At 46.1% G+C, this 19,978-nt stretch overlaps 1 protein-coding gene across 3 annotated transcripts in view; it reads right to left on the reverse strand.

Annotated features, from left to right (window-relative positions):
- MALRD1 (MAM and LDL receptor class A domain containing 1) overlaps window positions 1–19,978 on the reverse strand; it is a 442,313-nt gene that overhangs the window by 74,329 nt on the left and 348,006 nt on the right. For all 3 annotated transcript variants that reach the window (XM_083189314.1, XM_083189313.1, XM_083189315.1), the window contains one exon: window positions 13,355–13,624. In XM_083189314.1, coding sequence (XP_083045440.1) covers window positions 13,355–13,624 — 270 coding nt within the window. The remainder of the gene's footprint in view (window positions 1–13,354; window positions 13,625–19,978) is intronic.

Raw genomic sequence — 19,978 nt, forward strand, 5'->3', positions numbered from 1 at the left:
ACCTCCTAGCTAGCAGTGAATTTAATTTCGGGGGTCCGTGTGCCGGGGTTCTGATCACCCTCACTGGGTGATCCGGCAGGGGGATCAGGGCATCGGTGGCGGTAGCTAGGAGCCCGAAGCGGCGAAGCGCTATTTGCCGGCAGGGGGGGCGAGAAGCGCTGCTGCATTTAAAATGACTGGCTGAATGCTGATTGGCTGAATTCAGCCAATCAGCATCCGGCCAGTCTTTTCAAATTCAACAGCGCTTCCCGCCCCCGACGACAAATAGTGCTTCGCCGCTTCGGGCTCCTAGCTACCGCCACCGCTGCCCTAATCCCCTTCCCCAGCGAGGATGGTCGGATCCCCGCCACCCGGCCACCATCTTTCCCATTAGCGCTATTTGCCGGTGGGGCGGGAAGCGCTGCTGCATTTGAAAAGACTGGCCGAACGCTGATTGGCTGAATTCAGCCAATCAGCGTCTGGCCAGTCTTTTCAAATGCAACAGCGGTTCCCGCCCCGCCAGTTAATAGCGCTTTGCCACTTCAGGGCAGGCTCCTAGCTACCGCCGCTGCCCTGATCCCGCTGCCCGGATCCCCCAGCGAAGATGATCGGATCCCCGGCCGCCGGAAGCTGACTGGCTGCCGCACGGAGCCAGAGAGGTGAGGGTTGGGGAGGTGACTGTGGGCTCCTGGGCAAACTAATTTGGGGGGGGGTCCAGTGAACTAGGTTGCCCAGGGGCCCTTCCTAATGTTAAGACGGCCCTGAGCCTTGGAGAGAACAACGGCCTAGGGTAAAAGAGTCAGGGCAAACTTATTATCAGGAAAAAGACAACAAGAAAAAAGATTTGTATTGGATGCACTCCTTAGAGACAATCAAGAAATTTTTGGGGGTATATTCCTTTTCTATATTTAAAAAATTAGTGGGAGCTCCTTTTATCTTTATTAAGCATGAACTGGATAAGGAGACGGACACTTTCCGGGTTAAAAGGTTACATTGACATACATACAATTAGTGATATTCAAGAAGAAAAAGTGTGATTTAAAGATTTAAAATGTATTCGATTCGATTTAGAACTCAAAATAGTTTCCACCAGATTACAGTTTTGAGTTCTAAATCGAGTATATAATAACATCCTGGTGGGGAATATAACCCTGTACACACCTAAGCACCATCACTTAGGGGCCGTACACACCAGGACGATTTGGCATAAAAATCTCCGATTTCGATGGGTCGTACGAGCGTTTGCTATAGATTGGTGCAAAATCTTTTGTTTTAAGCCCACAATTCCGATCCGATGCGCGTACCCGCCGGTCGTAGGTCGGATTGAAGATCCTACCTACTGCAGTAAAGATCTGTCAATCCGACCTCAGATTGGGGGCTGATTGTATGCAGATTGCGAGATGATCGTGTGCACTTGCCTCGTCAGACCGTCGTCAGATCCTGCTTGTTTATACTCATTTCCTGGTCACTCCCTCCGCAGCCATTTTGTGAGACTCGTGGATGGTACAGGATAGCAGTGACGGAGGATCCTGGAGCACAGCCAAATTGAAGACAGGTATTTGGACCTTCCCTACCCACCAATGCATTAGCTACCCACCAATGCATTAGCTGCCCACCGCTGCCCACCAATGCATTAGCTGCCCACCGCTGGCCACCAATGCATTAGCTGCCTACCAATGCCCACCAATGCATTAGCTGCCCACCACTGCCCACCAATGCATTAGCTGCCCACCAATGCCCACCAATGCATTAGCTGCCCACCAATGCCCACCAATTCATTAGCTGCCCACCAATGCATTAGCTGCGCACCAATTACCCCCCAGTGCATTTGATGCCCACCAATGCAGTGCAGTGATATATCTGTGTGTGTCACTCCCTCCGCAGCCATTTTGTGAGACTCGTGGATGGTACAGGATAGCAGTGACGGAGGATCCTGGAGCACAGCCAAATTGAAGACAGGTATTTGGACCTTCCCTACCCACCAATGCATTAGCTGCCCACCAATGCATTAGCTGCCCACCACTGCCAACCAATGCATTAGCTGCCCACCAATGCATTAGCTGGCCACAAATGCATTAGCTGCCCACCGCTGCCCACCAATGCATTAGCTGCCCACCAATGCATTAGCTGCGCACCAATTACCCCCCAGTGCATTTGATGCCCACCAATGCAGTGCAGTGATATATCTCTGTGTGTAAATGGTAAATAGCAAAACCACAGCAGGTCATGCTGGAATGTGTAGTTCAACTAAAGCAGGAGTGTCAAGGTTGGCCAACACTGGAATAGATGAAGCTGTGTACACTATCACCTTGTTTACAATAAAAAGGAAACTGGTTGGTGAAACTTAAAACTTTATTGTGATATTAACAAAAGTGAACCTGAAATAAAAGAAGTGTCTTAACAATATATAAACTATAATCATTTAATAATTTTTTTTATCTATTTTCTTATAGACATGTCTCAGGCTCTGGCAAAGGAGCGTGACTTCGTCGAAGCATTTATCGACAAATACAGGGAGTACGAATGTCTTTGGAAGACGAAGTCCAAAGACTACAGTAACAAAATTAAAAGAGCAAATGCCCTGGATGAGTTGGCCAATTTCAGCCGTTCATATCACCCTGAAGCCAATGCGGAGTGGGTGCGGAAAAAAATCCAAAATCTCCGCACTGTGTTCCTTAAAGAGCATAAGAAAATGCAGACCACCAAGAGATCTGGTGCCGGAGCCGGCGACGTGTATGAGACCTCCTTGTGGTACTACAATCTCTTAACCTTCACCCTGAGTCAGGAGGCACAGAGGACCGGACTGTACCTCATGGTGGAGAGTGAGGGGGATGAGGTGTTGCAGACTGTTGATGAAAGTTCCCAACCATTGTCGGTAAGTACAGACCCGGTATTGACACATGTCCTTCCTCATTATTTTTTTGGGCCCGGAGAATAGGTTCAGTCCACACATGTCTTTAAATGTGGTTCTCCTGCCAATGGACAGCACCCACTCCATTAAAATAGTCCTTGTACTGGTCTCTAACCTGCATGGCGCGTGTAGTCCCCCTATACTGTTGCGCCGGCGTTTCCACAGAGGATATCTGCACTACCTCCTTTGGCTCCTCTGGGACCTCTGGTGGTGCTGGGCCTGTAGGCCTTTGTGGTCTTTCCTTGCGGCGCAGTAAATTGTGCAGGACAGAGCACGCCATGACGACCCAGTCTATTTTGTCCACCCTCAGGTTGATGGCAGTATGGAAAATGCGGAAACGGCTTGCCAGGATACCAAACGCACTCTCCACAAGCCGCCGTGCCCTGGAAAGCCTGTAGTTGAAAATTCTTTTGTCGTGGTCCAGGCCCCTTTTGGCATATGGCTTCATGATGTGCTCATGAAGGGCAAATGCCTCGTCTGCCACGAACACAAAATTGAGCCCATGTTTGGTTTCCTGGACCGACGGCAAGTGAAGAGTGTTGGAGGTGAGCCTCTGGTAGAACTTGGTATCCTTCAAAGTTCCACCATCCGAAGCACGCCCATTCCTGCCAACATCCAGGAAGATGAACTCGTAGTTCGCATTAACCACAGCCATTAGAACGATACTAAAGTATCCCTTGTAATTGAAGTAGTAGGAACCACTCTGTGCAGGCTGGTTGATGCGGACGTGTTTGCCATCAATGGCTCCTCCACAATTTGGGAAATTCCATGTCTCTTCAAACTCTGCAGCGATGTTTTGCCAATCCTTCACGCTGGTAGGGAACTGTAGAAATAATAAATAAACTTGATTAATAAATTGAACTTTGTATTTGTTTCCACAGCAACACAGTGCAGAGACAGAACATTCACCGACCCTGGACCTGTCTGGATTGTCGGAGTCTCCAGGAACATCGCAAGGAATATCCACTACACCCACACCGCCACAACAGGCCTGTAAAAAATCGCGCCGCAAGGAAAAGAAAATAGACAACCCAGAGGAGGAATTACTGATACGGGCCGAACAGGTTCTACGTAGGCCTCCCGACCGATTTGATGCTTTCGGGAAATATTTGTCTGACGGCTTACGCCAGCTGAGTCCAACCCAGCAAATGGCCTTTGAACGCATAAGCAGCGAGCTATTGTTTTTTGGCCGTTTAGACCGCCTTACATTTGAATGCAACATAGCTGGCCTTCTTCCTTGCCAACAACCACCAGGGCCTACTCCCCCAGCACCCTTACCAGTCCCTTCCACTTTGCCAAATCAATCTCCACCTGTCCAAGCATCCTCCGCACAACCTTCAACTCCAGCCCGCTATACCCACCTGTACACCTCATTATTGCCTGATTTCACAGGAGAGCAGGACCCTCCGGTTTTACGTGAATTGTAAAACCAATTCTTGCCCTGTTGGTATGGAGCAGTATGACACATGATGCATGAGGCGCAGATAAAGCCCATGCACACGTGGCGCATGGTGTGGAGCAATGGGGCCGGGACCACTGCTTCTGCACTATGCACCGCGTGTGCATGAAGGTACTTTGATTATCTGCGCCACAAGCACTGTGTGTTCTACTGCTCCGTACCTCTAGTGAGTGCGGCAGTAGGTTTTAAAGCTCAGTTTGTTACAAAATTTTTGACTTGTTATAGCACTTTGGTCTATTTTTATATTATGCGTACCTAATGTTTCTAAAATGACACTTTTGCCATTTGCACATGCATGGAGCAGTATGACACATGATGCTTGTGGCGCAGATAAAGCCCATGCTCACGTGGCGCATGGTGCGGAGCAATGGGGCCGGGACCACTGCTTCTGCACTATGCACCGCGTGTGCATGAAGGTACTTTGATTATCTGCGCCACAAGCACTGTGTGTTCTACTGCTCCGTACCTCTAGGCAGAAAAGTGAAATGTTTTATATATTTTTGGACATGTTATTGCACTTTGGAACAGTTTGCAGTTATGCGTATCAATGGGTTCTATTTTTGTACCATTTGTATTTAATCCAAAAAAAAGGAAAACTAAAAATGTGTGGATGTCAAAGTTTGATTTATTTTAATAAAACATTATATGTTTTCACTACAAGTGTGTGGTGTATTTTTCCTTACCTTGCAATACTCGTGCTGCAGTACCTTCACGATTGCTTTGCAGGTCTCGGGGATGATGAGGCCCAAAGCTTGCGGGGAGATGAGGGATCCAAACTTCAGGTCAGCCAGAGACCGTCCTGTAGCCAGAAACCTCAGGGTCACCACCAGCCGCTCCTCAGCAGGTATAGCCATGCGATACTTGGTATCTTGCTTCTGGATGTGGGGGGTGACGAGACGCAGCAACTCATGGAAGGTGGCATCATCCAAACGTAAGAAATTCCTATAATCATTGGGATTATTCTCACGAATTTCCAGGAGCAGTGGCATGTGAGAACGAGCCTGACGGCTCAGCAGCCACTGCTTGGTCCAGCATGACCTAGCTTTTCTACGCTGGGCCCTCAGCTGCCTCACCCTGAGCACAGCATAGGAAAGCAGAAAATCTTGCTGGTAAGAATCCATCACTGCAGACTGCATAATGGACACAGGAAAAGCACACTTTGTAATGCCAGGCAAAAACAAAGCAGAGCAAACAGCTATGTACAGCGTTCAGCAGGTATACACCAAGCCTCACTAGTCACAAAGCACAAATGCACAGATCTAAAATGGCTGCTGTTATTTGTACCCCACAACTAGTCCTGCCCATTATTTAAATTTCAAAAACGACAGTCACTGTGCACACACGATGCACAAAAACGACAGTCGGACGACCATCGCAAACGACTCGCGATCGTTTGACGATCGTAAGTAAAAAATACACCATCTTATGCAAATCGTGAGTCTGGGCCCGGGGGAGCGCTCCCGAGAAGTTCACAGCAAATCGGTTCACGATCGCCGCACGATCGTGATCGTTCTGGTGTGTACGAGGCCTTACAGTCATCACTGCCTACATTTTAAATCTTTAAATCACAATTTTTCGTCTTGAATATCACTAATTGTATATATGTCAATGTAACCTTTTAACCCCTTATTTCGCTAACAGTGTCCGTCTCCTTATCCAGTTCATGTTTAATAAAGATAAAAGGAGCTCCCACTAATTTTTAAAATATAGAAAAGGAATATACCCCCAAAAATTTCTTGATTGTCTCTAAGGAGTGCATCCAATACAAATCTTTTTCTTGTTGCTTTTTTCCCAATTCAGAATATTTGGGATAGCACCCCCACTGGTGTCTACGAACACCCAGTGGCATATCGCCCATTCATTTTAGGGTGTTAATTCAATAATGTGTACAAAACTCTAACAAAACGTATACAAACTTATTATCACCAACTTGTACCGCAGGTTAGAAATATAAAGTTTTAACAACCCTAGACATTAATTTCCCTCCCCAAACATATAAAGTACAGCCCAAAAAATGGCCACTCTCCCGAATCTAATCTCAGCAACGTTGGCACTCAAAGGGTTAAGAAGATACCTTCATTGTTAATTGGATAAAACTGAGTGATTATTTGATCTAAACTGCAATTTACAGTATCTCCACATTTGGGAAAATCATCCAGCACATAATTCCTGAGGTTTTATACAACTTTAGGAACTAGAGAGGTGCTGGTTTGATTTTACCCGGATTTACTCGGAACTCAAAGCGGAATCTTATTGGCTATCCAAAACATGTGACAGCCGATAGCCAATTGGAAAAATCCAAACGTGTGCTAATCTTGGTGCTAAGACCCAAGTAAACTAAATTGCTCATCTGTAGTAGTAAATCTGCCCCGGTAAGTATGACTTCTGTAATAGAAAATAAAAATACCTAAAGGACTCAGAGGATTCTATTTGGGAATGTTATTAAAAATACAGCATTATAAATTGCTACCAACATTGTTTTATGACTGCTGGGTCTTGTCAAACAGGCGTAATTGATTTTTATAAAGAAGTTAGTAGGAAGTTGGACACTACGGCAATAGATGTCGTTTGTTGGAGATATATTGAAGGGTGCTGTCTTGCTGATCTTATTAATCTTCTTTATAAATGACTTACTGTACAAGCAGGTATTAAACACAATGTCTCTGTGATTGCAGGTGACACAAAACTATATAAATCAGCGGATCATAAATGCTGTGACGCCCGGCATAAGGGAAAGTTCATGGTTTAAGTGGAAAATGAGGTTTCACCTAGATAAATCAAGTTATACTACACATGGTCTAGATATCTAAATCTAGTTTATACCTTACATAGTAAACAGAGAAGAACCTTGGTGGATAAAGCTCAAGGATGATGGTTCTCTGTCTGCTGGGTTTAGTATGGTCTGAACTCATTTTGCTGTGTGTCGCGGTTGGGGTAAAATAAGTCCAATTTCTAGACCCTAGGCACTACATCATTGGAGGTAACCCCAATCCTCAAATTTGTTTATTTCATCATTAGGATAAAAACCTGTTTTTGTGGTTCTTAATGCATTTCCGAAGGCACAAATCCCTGCACGTCAGAGCTCCTTTGCGGAAGGTATCGCCCTCCTATAGAAGCCTATAGGCTTCTCACCATAGCACTGGTAGAGGGATCCAACAAGGATCCCTCCCAGCATGCTCTGCTGACGTTGGCGTTACTCTGTACATGCGCAGATAGACTCCTGGGTCCTAAACCTGGAAATCCAGATTGTAAGAGCTGTCTGTTAAGTTACTAATCGCATATGCGATTAGTATGGATCCATTAGGAAGTATGGTGGAGAGCCTCGCCATTTTGACACCCGCACTCGCAGTTTCCACCTCGCCTCAGGGAGCAGACGAGGTGGAGACGTCAAGTGAGAGGGGGCGTTGAATACTTTGGCGGCGAGCTATCGTCACTGCTCACCGTTTAGCTCACCGTCAGCCGCTCGCCCCCCCCCCCCCATATTGAATATACCCCGATGACTAGCGATTAGCAAACCGGTGCTAACCGTCCACCCTTGTAACTAGATTCTGTCCTCAGTAAGGCAGCAGGGAGTACTAACAGCAGTGAGATGTGTAATGTGTGACAATGAGGTGGCTGGTATTATGTTCTACTCTCGCCAGCAGCTACACGCAGAGAAGTGAAGGTTGAAAATACATTTTTCGTTTTTAAATCAAAAGAGAGAGAAATGTACAAGACAGCAGCTACTGGACATACTGCAGTGACCAGAATCAAACAACATAGACAAGAAATAGAACGAGGTGACAATATTAGTGTAGTAGATAAATGCAAGAAAATTAGTTCATGAGACAGATTAGTAATACCCGCGTACCAACTAAAAGGTAAAGGAATCTGTAGCTGTAAATATCGCTGTTGTCTAATGTGTGTTATTAAAGTTGTATTGTTCTGGGTGTGCATGTTTTTTTTTACATTGGTCATGCTATGGGATTCATGACAAGTTGGCCCGTTAATGCCCTGCATGCTTGGACTTGTGGTTCTCCAAGTTTCTGCATGTGGGGGAGGCTTGCAGGGACTTGTTGTTTCACAGCACAACCCAATGTTATTTTATTTTTTACATTTTTACACCAATAAAATCAGCCCAGCACGGCTGTGTCCGTCTACACGTAGGCGAGCACTTTCCCTACCCGTGTCCGCTTCAGGGAGATGGCCAGGGTTAGGGGGGGAGCTGGGGGCAGCCGCTAGGAGCATTGGGGGAGCTGCAGCGGAATGGGCCGCATGTGCGTTTTGTGTGCGCGCGTGCCCCCTTCTGGTGGATGATGGCAGTTGTACAAGTACTCAATGAATTCCCTATTATGAATGACATCCAAGAAAGTCTTGAGGTTGACATTTAAAAGTATTTTCAGTAAGCCACTAACAGGTATCACTTAATCTCAATCAGTCCTAATATGATAACATAAAAAGTCATTATTTAGCTCAAAGAAAAATGCTGTTTGTTTTTCTACTTGATGGTCATCTTGTCATTTACAGTTTTATTGTTGATTTGAAGTGGAGGAACAGAAACCACAATCTAACCTCCACACCACTCACAGGAAAATCTCACATCTGAATCTCATCCAGAAGAACTTGGACGAGATTCAGATCTCTGCATCAGTTAGATGTGACCACCCTCCCGTTATAATTATACATGTTGTTTACTTTTGTTCTATGTCCCTTTCTCAGCCCTTGTATTTTATCTCAGAAAAACAGATTTTCTTTTAATTTCCCAAATAGTCATCACCTTAAAAAAGATTATTTTATCAGTAAAGTGCACTTCCAACTATAAAGTAAAGGCGACATTTGTAGCTCTCTGATTACACTTCAAAGTCAATGAAATCATTATGCGACAACTTTTTTGTCCTCTAAAACTATGTGTTAGTACAGTTGGTTTTATTCCGTTAACTAAATAAATACATAAAAAAAAAAAAGAAAGAAAATGTGCTTGGTAGGAAAACAATCAAGATCGTTCAAGGTCAGGTGGGGATAACGGTAGCAGAATACTGAAGACGAATCACAGTGGTGTCATAATGCAACATCCAGACTCAGGAACGCTGCCGAACTTTACAACAGTAACTTATCGATTTTGCTTTAGTAGAGATTAGGAAATGTGACACCAGAATTTGATGGAGTATTAAACAAATTCTGGCTGATTCTTTTCAGAAAACCAAAAACAAACAAACACTATTCAAGGATCATTCATACCCCTTTCACATTGCAGCTTTAACACGGTATATTGACATTTTAGAACCGTTTTAAAACGGGAACAGCTGCAGTGTGAAAGCTCCATTGTCAATTTACAGGATCCTACACATTTCTGAGCCATTTTCCCTGCAGTCTGAACAGCTCAGAAACGGTATTTGCTACAAATGATAAACACACAAGGGTGATAGGTTATCTCCCTGCATGATCCCCGCCCAGTGGCGTCACTAGGCAGGTGCGGGGGGTGCGGCCCGCACCCGGTGTCACCAGTTAGTGGGGTGACACCCAGTGCTGCAGGTTAGGCGGTACGGGGTGTGCTGGTACCCTGTACCGCGCCATATCAAAGTCCCCCGAATCGAAAGCAGAAGCGGCGGGGGGCGTGGTCTATACAGATTCCCTATGGAGGGGAGCGCATCGCGCGTCTCTCCTTCCTCTCCCTCCCCAGCAGCAGTGCGCGGTGGGAGGCGGCAGCAGCAGCGCGCGGTGGGAGGCAGCAGGGTGAGAGACTACCAGGACCCAGAGACAACTTGAGCAGGCCAACCAGCACTGCACGGTGAGTTGTGCAGTGCTGCCGCTGGCACTGTGGGTGGCATACCTGGCACTGTGGGGGGAATACCTGGCACTGTGGGGGCATGTGTGGCACTGGTGGGGCATATAAGGAAGTTGATGGGATCAAAACCAATCTGCGCAAAGAGAGCTGCCTGTATTTCTTATTCAAGTGAAAAAGGCCCACCTGGACCTAAATGAAGTTTAAGGGTGAAGAGTACTTGAAAAATAGAAATATGGGCGCTATGGAGGTAGGTATGAATGAATAAAGGCTGATCCTTCCCTATTCACATCCGTCTGGTGTCTTCCTTTCTATTCCTTGTCCCGTGATGTCATATGAAAAGACAAGAAAAAAGGGAGAAGAGAGGGAGAATTCCCTCGTGTAATCCTGTTTGTATTGGTATGATTACAACAGTAACCCTCTATATCCTACTATAGAAGATCTAGTTCAATCAAGTATGGGGGTTTATCTCCCCCTTCCGAATGCACTCACACAATGGTAAGAATTCAACAGCTTATAACGGGAATTCTTATGTCGAATATAGGAAAACAAAGAATTCCCGTTATAAGCTGTTGAATTCTTACCATTGTGTGAGTGCATTCGGAAGGGGGAGATAAACCCCCATACTTGATTGATCTAGATCTTCTATAGTAGGATATAGAGGGTTACTGTTGTAATCATACCAATACAAACAGGATTACACGAGGGAATTCTCCCTCTCTTCTCCCTTTTTTCTTGTCTTTTCATATGACATCACGGAACAAGGATTAGAAAGGAAGACACCAGACGGATGTGAATAGGGAAGTATCAGCCTTTATTCATTCATACCTACCTCCATAGCGCCCATATTTCTATTTTTCAAGTACTCTTCACCCTTAAACTGGTGGGGCATATGGCTAGCACTGGGGGCATATGTATTGCACTGTGTGTGCATATCTGGCACTGGGGGCATATCTGGTTCTGTGTGGGCATGTGTGGCACTGTGGGTCATATGTGTTTCTGGCACTGTGGGGGCATATCTTTAACTGTGGGGGCATATGTGTATTTGGCACTGTTCGGGAATATCTGGCATTGTAAGGGCTTATGTGTCTCTGGCACTGCGGGGGCATATGTGTATCTGGCACTGTGGGGGCATATGTTTAATGGACATCACATTGTGCGGTGTAATGGGCATCATTGTATGGGGTGTAATGGGCATTAAGGTGTGGGGAGCATTGGGTAATTGCCATCACAGTGTGGGGTGTAATGGGTATCAAGGTGTGCGGCATAATGTGTAATTAGCATCACAGAGTGTGGTGTATCGTGTAATTAGCATTGCGGTGTGGGGCGTAATGTGTAACTGGCATCACATGTGCGGCATTATGTGTAATTGGCATTACGTCATGTGTAATGGGTATAGTTCGCTAAAATGTGCAATCTGCAGGCAGGGGCGAATTTAGGGGTCAGGCCGCCCCTAGGCACAACATTTTTGTCCGCCCCCCCCCCCCCCCATTTTAATGTAATCATATATGTATATACATTGTTATTTATATATTTCATTAAAATTTAACTGTAGCCCACCTTAATATTTTTTTAAGCACTCTGGACTGCTCACTCTACGGAGGACCCGGAGGTAGGCACTTATTAGTACAGTGATTAGCACAGTGTCTCTGTCAGTCTCTCTCCGGCTCCCACACTGTGACTGCCTGAGCACAGGGAGGATCTGCGCGCCGCTCAGCTGCTGGATACACAGCAGCCAATAGACTGTGTGTGTGTAGAGTAGCCAATGGGCGGGAGCCGGCAGCAGTGAGCCTGAGCTATTTCCGGACGCGCAGGGGGACCGTCGGACCCAGCCACTAAGCGGTGATGTAATGTGCATGGCAGAGTGGGTGGGCAGTGGCGGGTGACGAGCGGCGCTGCCGCCGACATATGATAATTCATGTCTGCGGCGCTTGTCACTCGCCACTGCCCACCCGCTCTGCCATGCTGCTATTTAACAGAATGTCAGCCTGCCTGCTGCCCTTAATTGGTGTCGCCCTGAGGCCGGTGCCTCACGGGCCTAGGCACAAATCCGGCCCTGTCTGCAGGTACACAATACATTTATGGTACACGCCCCCTTCTGATAGGCCACACCCCCAATTTTTTTGCACAAGCATCCACTCTCCGTCTTCCAGAAAGTTGGGGGGGGGAGGGGTGACACCATGAGTTCCTACACCGGGTGACACCAACCCTAATGGCGCCACTGTCCCTGCCCACAAGCAGGAAATAAACAAAGGAGTTTCATTGCAAAGAAGCACTGCTTGAACTTTTTGCTTGAAATGGGTTGAATCTGAAAGGTACAAAAACGGTATTGAAACTGCAATATACCGTTTACAACATGCAATATGAAAGGCCAGGAAACTGGCTTTTGACCCGTTTTAAGACCCGTTTACAAAAAACGGGTTAAAAGCAGGTTTGCAATGTGAAACCAGCATTAGAAAAACATTACACATATACAGTTACAAATTACCTGGTAGAGTTTGTCTACGGGCCATAATGTCTGAGGGGGGGTGGCCTAATTTAGGGGGCGTGGCCTATAATCGCGGCCAATTTTGCCGCTATGGGGGCATGACCCAGAGGCTCTTTGAGCCTCTAGCCATGCCCCCAGCCCCCTGGCTGCGGGAATAGACGCTGTGCGCATGCGCACAGCGTTTATTCCCCGCTGTTTAGCAGCCGACAGTGGGGACTCCCAACAGCCCCCCCTCACCGCGGGACACTGCCGACCGCGGGAGGGACAGCGGGACAGGCCCTGATAATCGGGACTGTCCCGCTGAAATCGGGACTGTTGGGAGGTATGCATTGGTTGCTGGGTGCATAATGGGTTCAAGGGGGCCCCGCAGAGCACACCCTGCACCCAGCATAAACTTACATATTACCTGCAAGCAGGTCCTTCTTCCTCCACAGAACAATTTGTGTTCTGTGGTTAATTGGTTCCCAACAAAATTAACCCTAGAATGTCTGTGTACATGTGGTAGGGAATATAGATTGTAAGCTCCACTGGGGCAGGGACTGATGTGAATGTTCAAATATTCTCTGTAAAGCGCTGCGGACTATGTGTGCGCTATATAAGAAACTGCTAATAAATAATAAGAAATAAATAAATTATTCCCCCCTATTTTGGTGTTGGTCATGCCTACATTCATTTGATTCCACTCACATGTGGCCACTGCATCGCAGTGTGTAACAACCTACAGTATATAAGTATTGTTCATTGGTGGCAACTTACTGCAGTTATACTCATCGTCCCCCAGCAGACAATCCATCACACCATCGCACCGCATCATTAACGGGATACATTTATTGAAACACCGAAATTCTGTCCTTATGCAGAGACTTTCAGGAGTTGTACTGGGACCCACGGAAGGGCATAAGAGTTCATCAGTACCATCCTGGCATTCCTCTGTTCCGTTACATGTTGCAGATAAGGGCACGCACTCTCTTTCATATATGCAAGTGAAAAAATCCGGCGGGCATGATGGGATTGGCATTGATGGTCCTGAAATGAAAATAACATTAAGTTAACACTTATGAAACCTCTGATATAGGGCGGTATTCAATGTGAATACTGGCGACGTGCAGCGAATCCTGTTTAGGATTCGCTGCACATTCGCCACTGCTCGCTGCGTTCCGGAGCCTCGCCGGCTCCGGTATTCAACGAGTCAGGGGCTCGCTGCCCCATACCGGCGAATTTGAGCTCCTGCGGCGGACGCCGCAGGGAGCCTGAGGACGGTGGCAGGCAGGGAGATGGAAGTCTCCCTGCCTGCCCCAGAACGTTTGTGGGGGGGAGGTGGGCTCCCCGGGTGCCAGGCAGCACAGGCTGCCCCCCGGGGGTGCCAGCAGGGGACCGGGTATATTCACTTCACCCGATCATGCATATGTAATGATCGGGTGAAGTGAATATATGAATATCTAATGAGCAGCTCGGCTATGGCCCCCTGCTGGCAGGTCTGTGTAAAAAAAAAAAAAGAAATTCGCCTTACAGCACAAAATCGCCATAAAAACCTGGCGAATCAGCCTCATTGAATACCGCCCATAGACTATATTAATACTTATTGTTAATTTTTTATATTTGAAACATGAAATGTATTCATCTAAATTTGCACTTCTAATAGCTGAAGCTTAATGGAAGATTTCCAGCTGCCTCCATCATACTGTGCTAAGCAGAGGCGTAACTCTGGGAGACAATGAAGTCATCTATTTATTTTGCTTCTGGGCAACTGGGACAAACTTACGCCACTGGTGCTAAGGACTCACCAGCTCAGTAGGTAAAAACGATGCTTATGTAATGCAAAGGATTGAAATAGCAAAGCATTGCATGTCAGTAACATTTGTTATGACAAATAGAAATAAAACAACTGCTGAAGCAGGGCTGGATTTCCCACAAGGCATCCTAAGCGCCTGGTGGCCCCAAAGGGCCCGTAGCTGGGTCTCATAAAATCTGGTTCGTCCATGATAAAACACACAAGCTGGCTTCTTGAATTATGTTTTACAGGGTGCAGATCAGTAGTAATATCACCATACCTCCCAACTGTGTACGGGCCAGGGTCAGGAATCCAGCACTCTGCCTCCCCCCCCCCCCCCCCCCCAAAAAAAAAAGGGGATATGGCTGTAGAAAAGTGGTTGTGTCTTTGCGGGAATGTCTGCAGTCGCAAAGCCATGACCCTGTTTCATCACTGTTGGGGGAATGTCACAGTTTTGTAATTAATGGTTCGATTGTGATATCATCTGTGACATCACAAATTATGTAATTTGTCATCTAAGTTTATGAATGACATCATCAGAAAATCCTTAAGGGCCCCATACACTACCACGATTTGGGCCGATTTTACCCGTAGTGTTTGGCCAGCATTAGATGTGTAATCCTTAGAAGTGTGATCCGTTAAACTCGTGTACACCCTTCATCCTGTTGTTGTTTTCTCTTTACTGTATACAGAGCATCATTTTTTCAATTTGCACGTCTGTAATGGTTACAATGTGACTTACATCAATTTATGCACATATCTTCCTCCCTGTATTTAATATTGATTGCCTACAGAGGTAGTACACTTGCAGTACAGTTTGCTGCTACACAGGGTTGCCTAGTCTACTGGAATGGCCGGGAGGGTTCTGGAAATCGCCCCTTTCCCCCTCCCGGTGATGACCCGCCCCCCCTTTTCAGTGAGCTTGCTGCCCTCTCCCGGAAAGGGCAGCAGAAAAGTCGGCAACTATGCTGCTACAGTATATACTACCGTGCAAGAATGAGGAAGACTACTGAGAATCACCGAGAATGAGCTACACTAGAAAGATACTTAGCTCAGAGCTCACTTAGCCATGGTACAGTCTTGGTTAACACATTCGTCAAATCAGTAATTCCAAAACCACACACAACTTTAAAGCTGAAATGCTGTCGAAAAAATCCTAACACGGAAAATGTGTTCGCATTTGATGTCTGATTCTCTTAGAGCATTGTCTGAATGTTCCAAAGGCTCTGCATTACCACATAACACCCTACAGCTAAAACCAGAACAGAAACAGAGACTGCACAGCTATGAATATCTCAGTGCGCAGGGCCCTGGATGTCTGTCTGTTAAAATTCTAGACAGTAATCAAATAAACTTTGCTGTAAAAGAGAAGTTTGTGCCCAGGCACACACAGAGACACACACAGAGACACACACAGAGACACACTGCCATGCAGTACTTTATGTCAACAACTACTTTCACCCTCTTCATTAACCTGGACTGACACAATTCATTGGGCAGTATTCAATGAGGCCAATTCGCTATGTTTCACGGCGAATGTTTTGTGTCAGAAGGCGAATCACCCTATTCAACGTGCACTTTTCGCTGTCTATCTAAGTGATTTTCGCCATGTGTCACCGTGTAGCAAATCGCCATCTTTTCATGGTGAAGTGGAAAGTGAACTTTTAAAATAGTTTTTTTTTTTTTTACATTTGGTGTAAAAAAATCAGGGATTTTGTTATGTGAAGGGGCATGCTATTTTTATTCATGTGCTTATAGCACATGAATATATATAATTTAAAATTATTATTAGTATTTTTTACACATAACAGCCAGCAGGTGGCCGGGAGCCGAGAGCCGCTCATTAGATATTCATATATTCACTGCTCCCGATCATTACATATGCACCCTCAGGAGCAGTGAATACCCGGTCCCCTGCTGGCTTGTGCTGCCTGGGTCCTTGGGAGCCCTCCTCCCCTCCACATACATTCTGGGGCAGGCAGGGACACTTCCATCTCCCTGCCTACCGCCGTCCCCCGGCTCCCTGCGGGACGCCTCAGGGCTTAAGATTTGCCGTCAGGGACAGCGAGCCCCTGCGACGTTGAATATGGGGATAGCAGGGGGACAGCGAGGCTCCGGAACACGGCGACTGCAGCGAATCCTAAACAGTATTCGCTGCACGCTGTGATTATGTTCATTGAATACCGCCCATTGTATCTATTATTATATAACAAGTCATGCAGTTATGAGATCATATGCAGACATCTATGCATACTTGCCTACCCTCCTGCATTCTGCAGGAGACTCCCTGAAATAACAGCAATCTCCCTCTCTCCCTCATTAGTCTAGCAATCCCCCTCATTTCACATAGCCCACATTACACTGTTACATTTTTGGGGAAAAAAGGAATGAGAGATAGATACATTTACATTAAATCATCAGCACCATTTCCCAGCACTTTAACAAGTATAGTAGCTCTTACTAACTGTGCTCATCTACATTTGGATAGAAGTCATTTTAAAAAGATTCCTCTCCGATGTGGCAGTACACACCCACGCTTCTAGGTGCCGCGTTCACAATCTCTTTTCACACTGTCTCCATATATGGAACTAGCCACTGTGGAGAGTGCAGCTATGAAGGCCAGCAAAGACGATTCAATCAAGGAAACCCAAAAACGATGCAAAGTATATGAAACAGAACAGGACATATACAGGTTGAATTTTGATTTAAAAAATACCACATGCTAAATATAGATAACATTTTATAATTTAACCACCAAGAAACTGTACACCATTATAACCGGGCCAAGTAAGGTGTCACAGGGGTAAAGGTCTTAGTGGATGTATCAAACCTTCTAAAAAGGACAAGTGGAGACATTACCCACAGCAACTAATCAGATTCCATCTGAATATTTTATATAATATTCACAAGATTTGCGTCTCTCTTCTGCACGGATCACTAGCTCCCATTCACTATTACAGGACTTTCATCGGGCTGCTCCCACCCTATGGAATGCCCTTCCACGCACAATAAAACTCTCCACTAGCCTCCAAACTTTCAAGTGTTCCCTGAAAACTCACCTCTTCAGGCAAGCCTATCATATTTACGTTCTACACGCATAACCCTCTGAGGCACTTATGTATTATATAGCTTCCCTTCTGGACTTGTAACTTGGTGAGACTGCTATGCTATTACTGGTGCCTGTCCTTGTGTTTCCCTCCTATACCCCTATAGATTGTAAGCTTGCAGCAGGGCTCTCCTACTGCCAAAGTCTGTCTGTTGTTACCCAGTTTGTTTTATGACTGTCTACTATTGTAAAGCGCAACGGAATCTGCTGCTCTATATAAGAAACTGTAAATAAATGAAAAAAATATATATAATGCACAGAATAGGTGATAGGTACAGTCGGACTGGTTGCAATGGGTAAATTCTCCACATGTCCCTTTTCAAAGACTTGAACAGCTTTACCCCTTCACCTGATAAGGGATGCATAAGATATCCTGGTGCTCAGGATGCAGGAGGTCAAAACATCGCCCCAGACATCCCAATATGTAAAATCCTAACAGGGGCTCCATTAGTAAGCTAACCCTCTCCACCTGACCCCAAACATTCCCTTCCTGCAGCCTGACCTTATCCCTCCCCGCTAGTGCCTAAACCCATACTGCACCACCTAAACCTAAACACCCCCCCATATAGACACACAAACCAACCTAACTCTAACCGCCCTTCTAACAGGGCCGGCGCCGCCATTTGGCAGCTTTAGGCGTTTGCCTATGGGCGCTAGTAACAAGACGACGGCACACACGTTGCCGATGAATAAGCTGCTACTCTACTTTAAGAGACGAGGAGCAAGGGTGCCTTGAAAGCCCAAGAGTTATCAGCTGGCACTACCAGCGTAACCCATGGACTGGATGCACATGGATGGAAGCAGTGCTGCAACATGCTCCTTTCTCTGCAATTCTCTCCCTAACTAGTGATGGGACAAAGAAAGCAGGGCAGCCCCCCGCCTACAGCCACGGTCATGCCTGGATTAATGCTGGCCACACACCCCTCCCTTCCTGGAGTTGACTCTGCGGCTGCGGCCTTCATGCCTGAAACTTATCCGGCTTCTCTCACCTCCTAGGGATGGCTATCGTTGTCTTTGCCATCGATGGTTGCCATTGATGGCAAAAGTGGAACTGACCATCAATAGTGTAAAACTGTGCAATGGATGACCATCAATGTTTTTACATATCGATGGTCATCCATTTTCTTTGACTGATTGGCTTGTGGGCCAATCAAAATACTGGGCCGGGGCTTCACGGGTGCGGAACTATGCTCCGTGTCCCGACACCTTGGTGAAAAAAGCAAAACAAAACTATTTGTTGAAGCTTGACATCGATGGTTCTCTGGATGGATGGATGGATCTGGTTCTCCCCATCGATGTCAAACTATTTAACATCTTCCATGAACCATCAATGATTTCTAAACATCGATGGTCAATGACCATCCCTATCACCTCCCTCCCAGGGGCAAGCCACCATCTGTCATGCCCGGAGCCTCGCCAGCTGTCCCTTTCTCCCTGGAGTTTACACTTCTTCCTGCCATGACTAAATGGATGCATTTGCCGCTGGGTTCCCCAGAGGTTTTCACACGTGAAGCTGAGCACCATTCGACTGATGTGGGAGATTCACCCAGATGCGCGTTTTGCAGAGAGGGGGAGGGATTATTAGGTGTGATGAAGGACTTATTGTGTATAATTGCAACACAGTGTGCATTGTTATGTGTACACGGATCACTGCCTATGGTGTAACAAGACTATGGGTCACTGCCAATGGTGTAACATGTCTAGGATTATTCAGCATAGTGGGATCATTTGAACTGGGGGTACTATTGTATGGCCTTTTTTTGTGGTATGCACCTGTATTCTCTGGTGGTGTCCACTGAAATGTTCTATGTATTGTCTGGTGAGCTACTGTATAAAACGTTCTTAGTATTACATGTTGACCCTGCAGACAGTCTTAATATTATTGATATTTTATATATATAAAATAAACATAAACAAAAAATTAATATAATGATATTTAAAGAAGTTATTTATGCATGTGAGGGTATTTGGGGATGCAGGGGCAATTTTGTATAAGTGACTAAATCTACCCCCCCCCCCCCCAACAGCCTAACACTAAGTCCCCCATTAGTGCCTAAACCTAACCTCCTCTTCATGCAGCCTAACCTTCCCCTTCCCCCGCAGCCTAACCCTAAGTCCCCCACTAGTGCCTAAACCTAACCCCCTCTCCATGCAGCCTAACCTTCTCCCCCCTCCCGCAGCCTAACCCTAAGTCTCCGACTAGCCGTGCCTAAACCTATTCTTTCTATCTGTTAAGCGTCTTGAGTCGTATTGGAGAAAGAATGCTATATAAATAAAATTATTATTATTATTATTATTATTATTATTATTATTATTACAAGCTGCAAACATTGTGGGTTTTACTGTGTGCAGCCAGGGCCGGATCTACCATTAGGCAGCTTTAGGCAGCTGCCTAGGGTGCCAGGATCTGGGGGGGCGTCATCAAGTCTGCCTATCAAACAAATCAAGGATGTTTATGAGGATCCTTACTGTACTTAATGCAGGTGGCTGCTGTGGAACTTTC

This window comes from Crinia signifera, chromosome 5 (assembly GCF_055691185.1).
Source record: "Crinia signifera chromosome 5, ASM5569118v1, whole genome shotgun sequence".
Classification (NCBI taxonomy): Eukaryota; Metazoa; Chordata; class Amphibia; order Anura; family Myobatrachidae; genus Crinia; species Crinia signifera.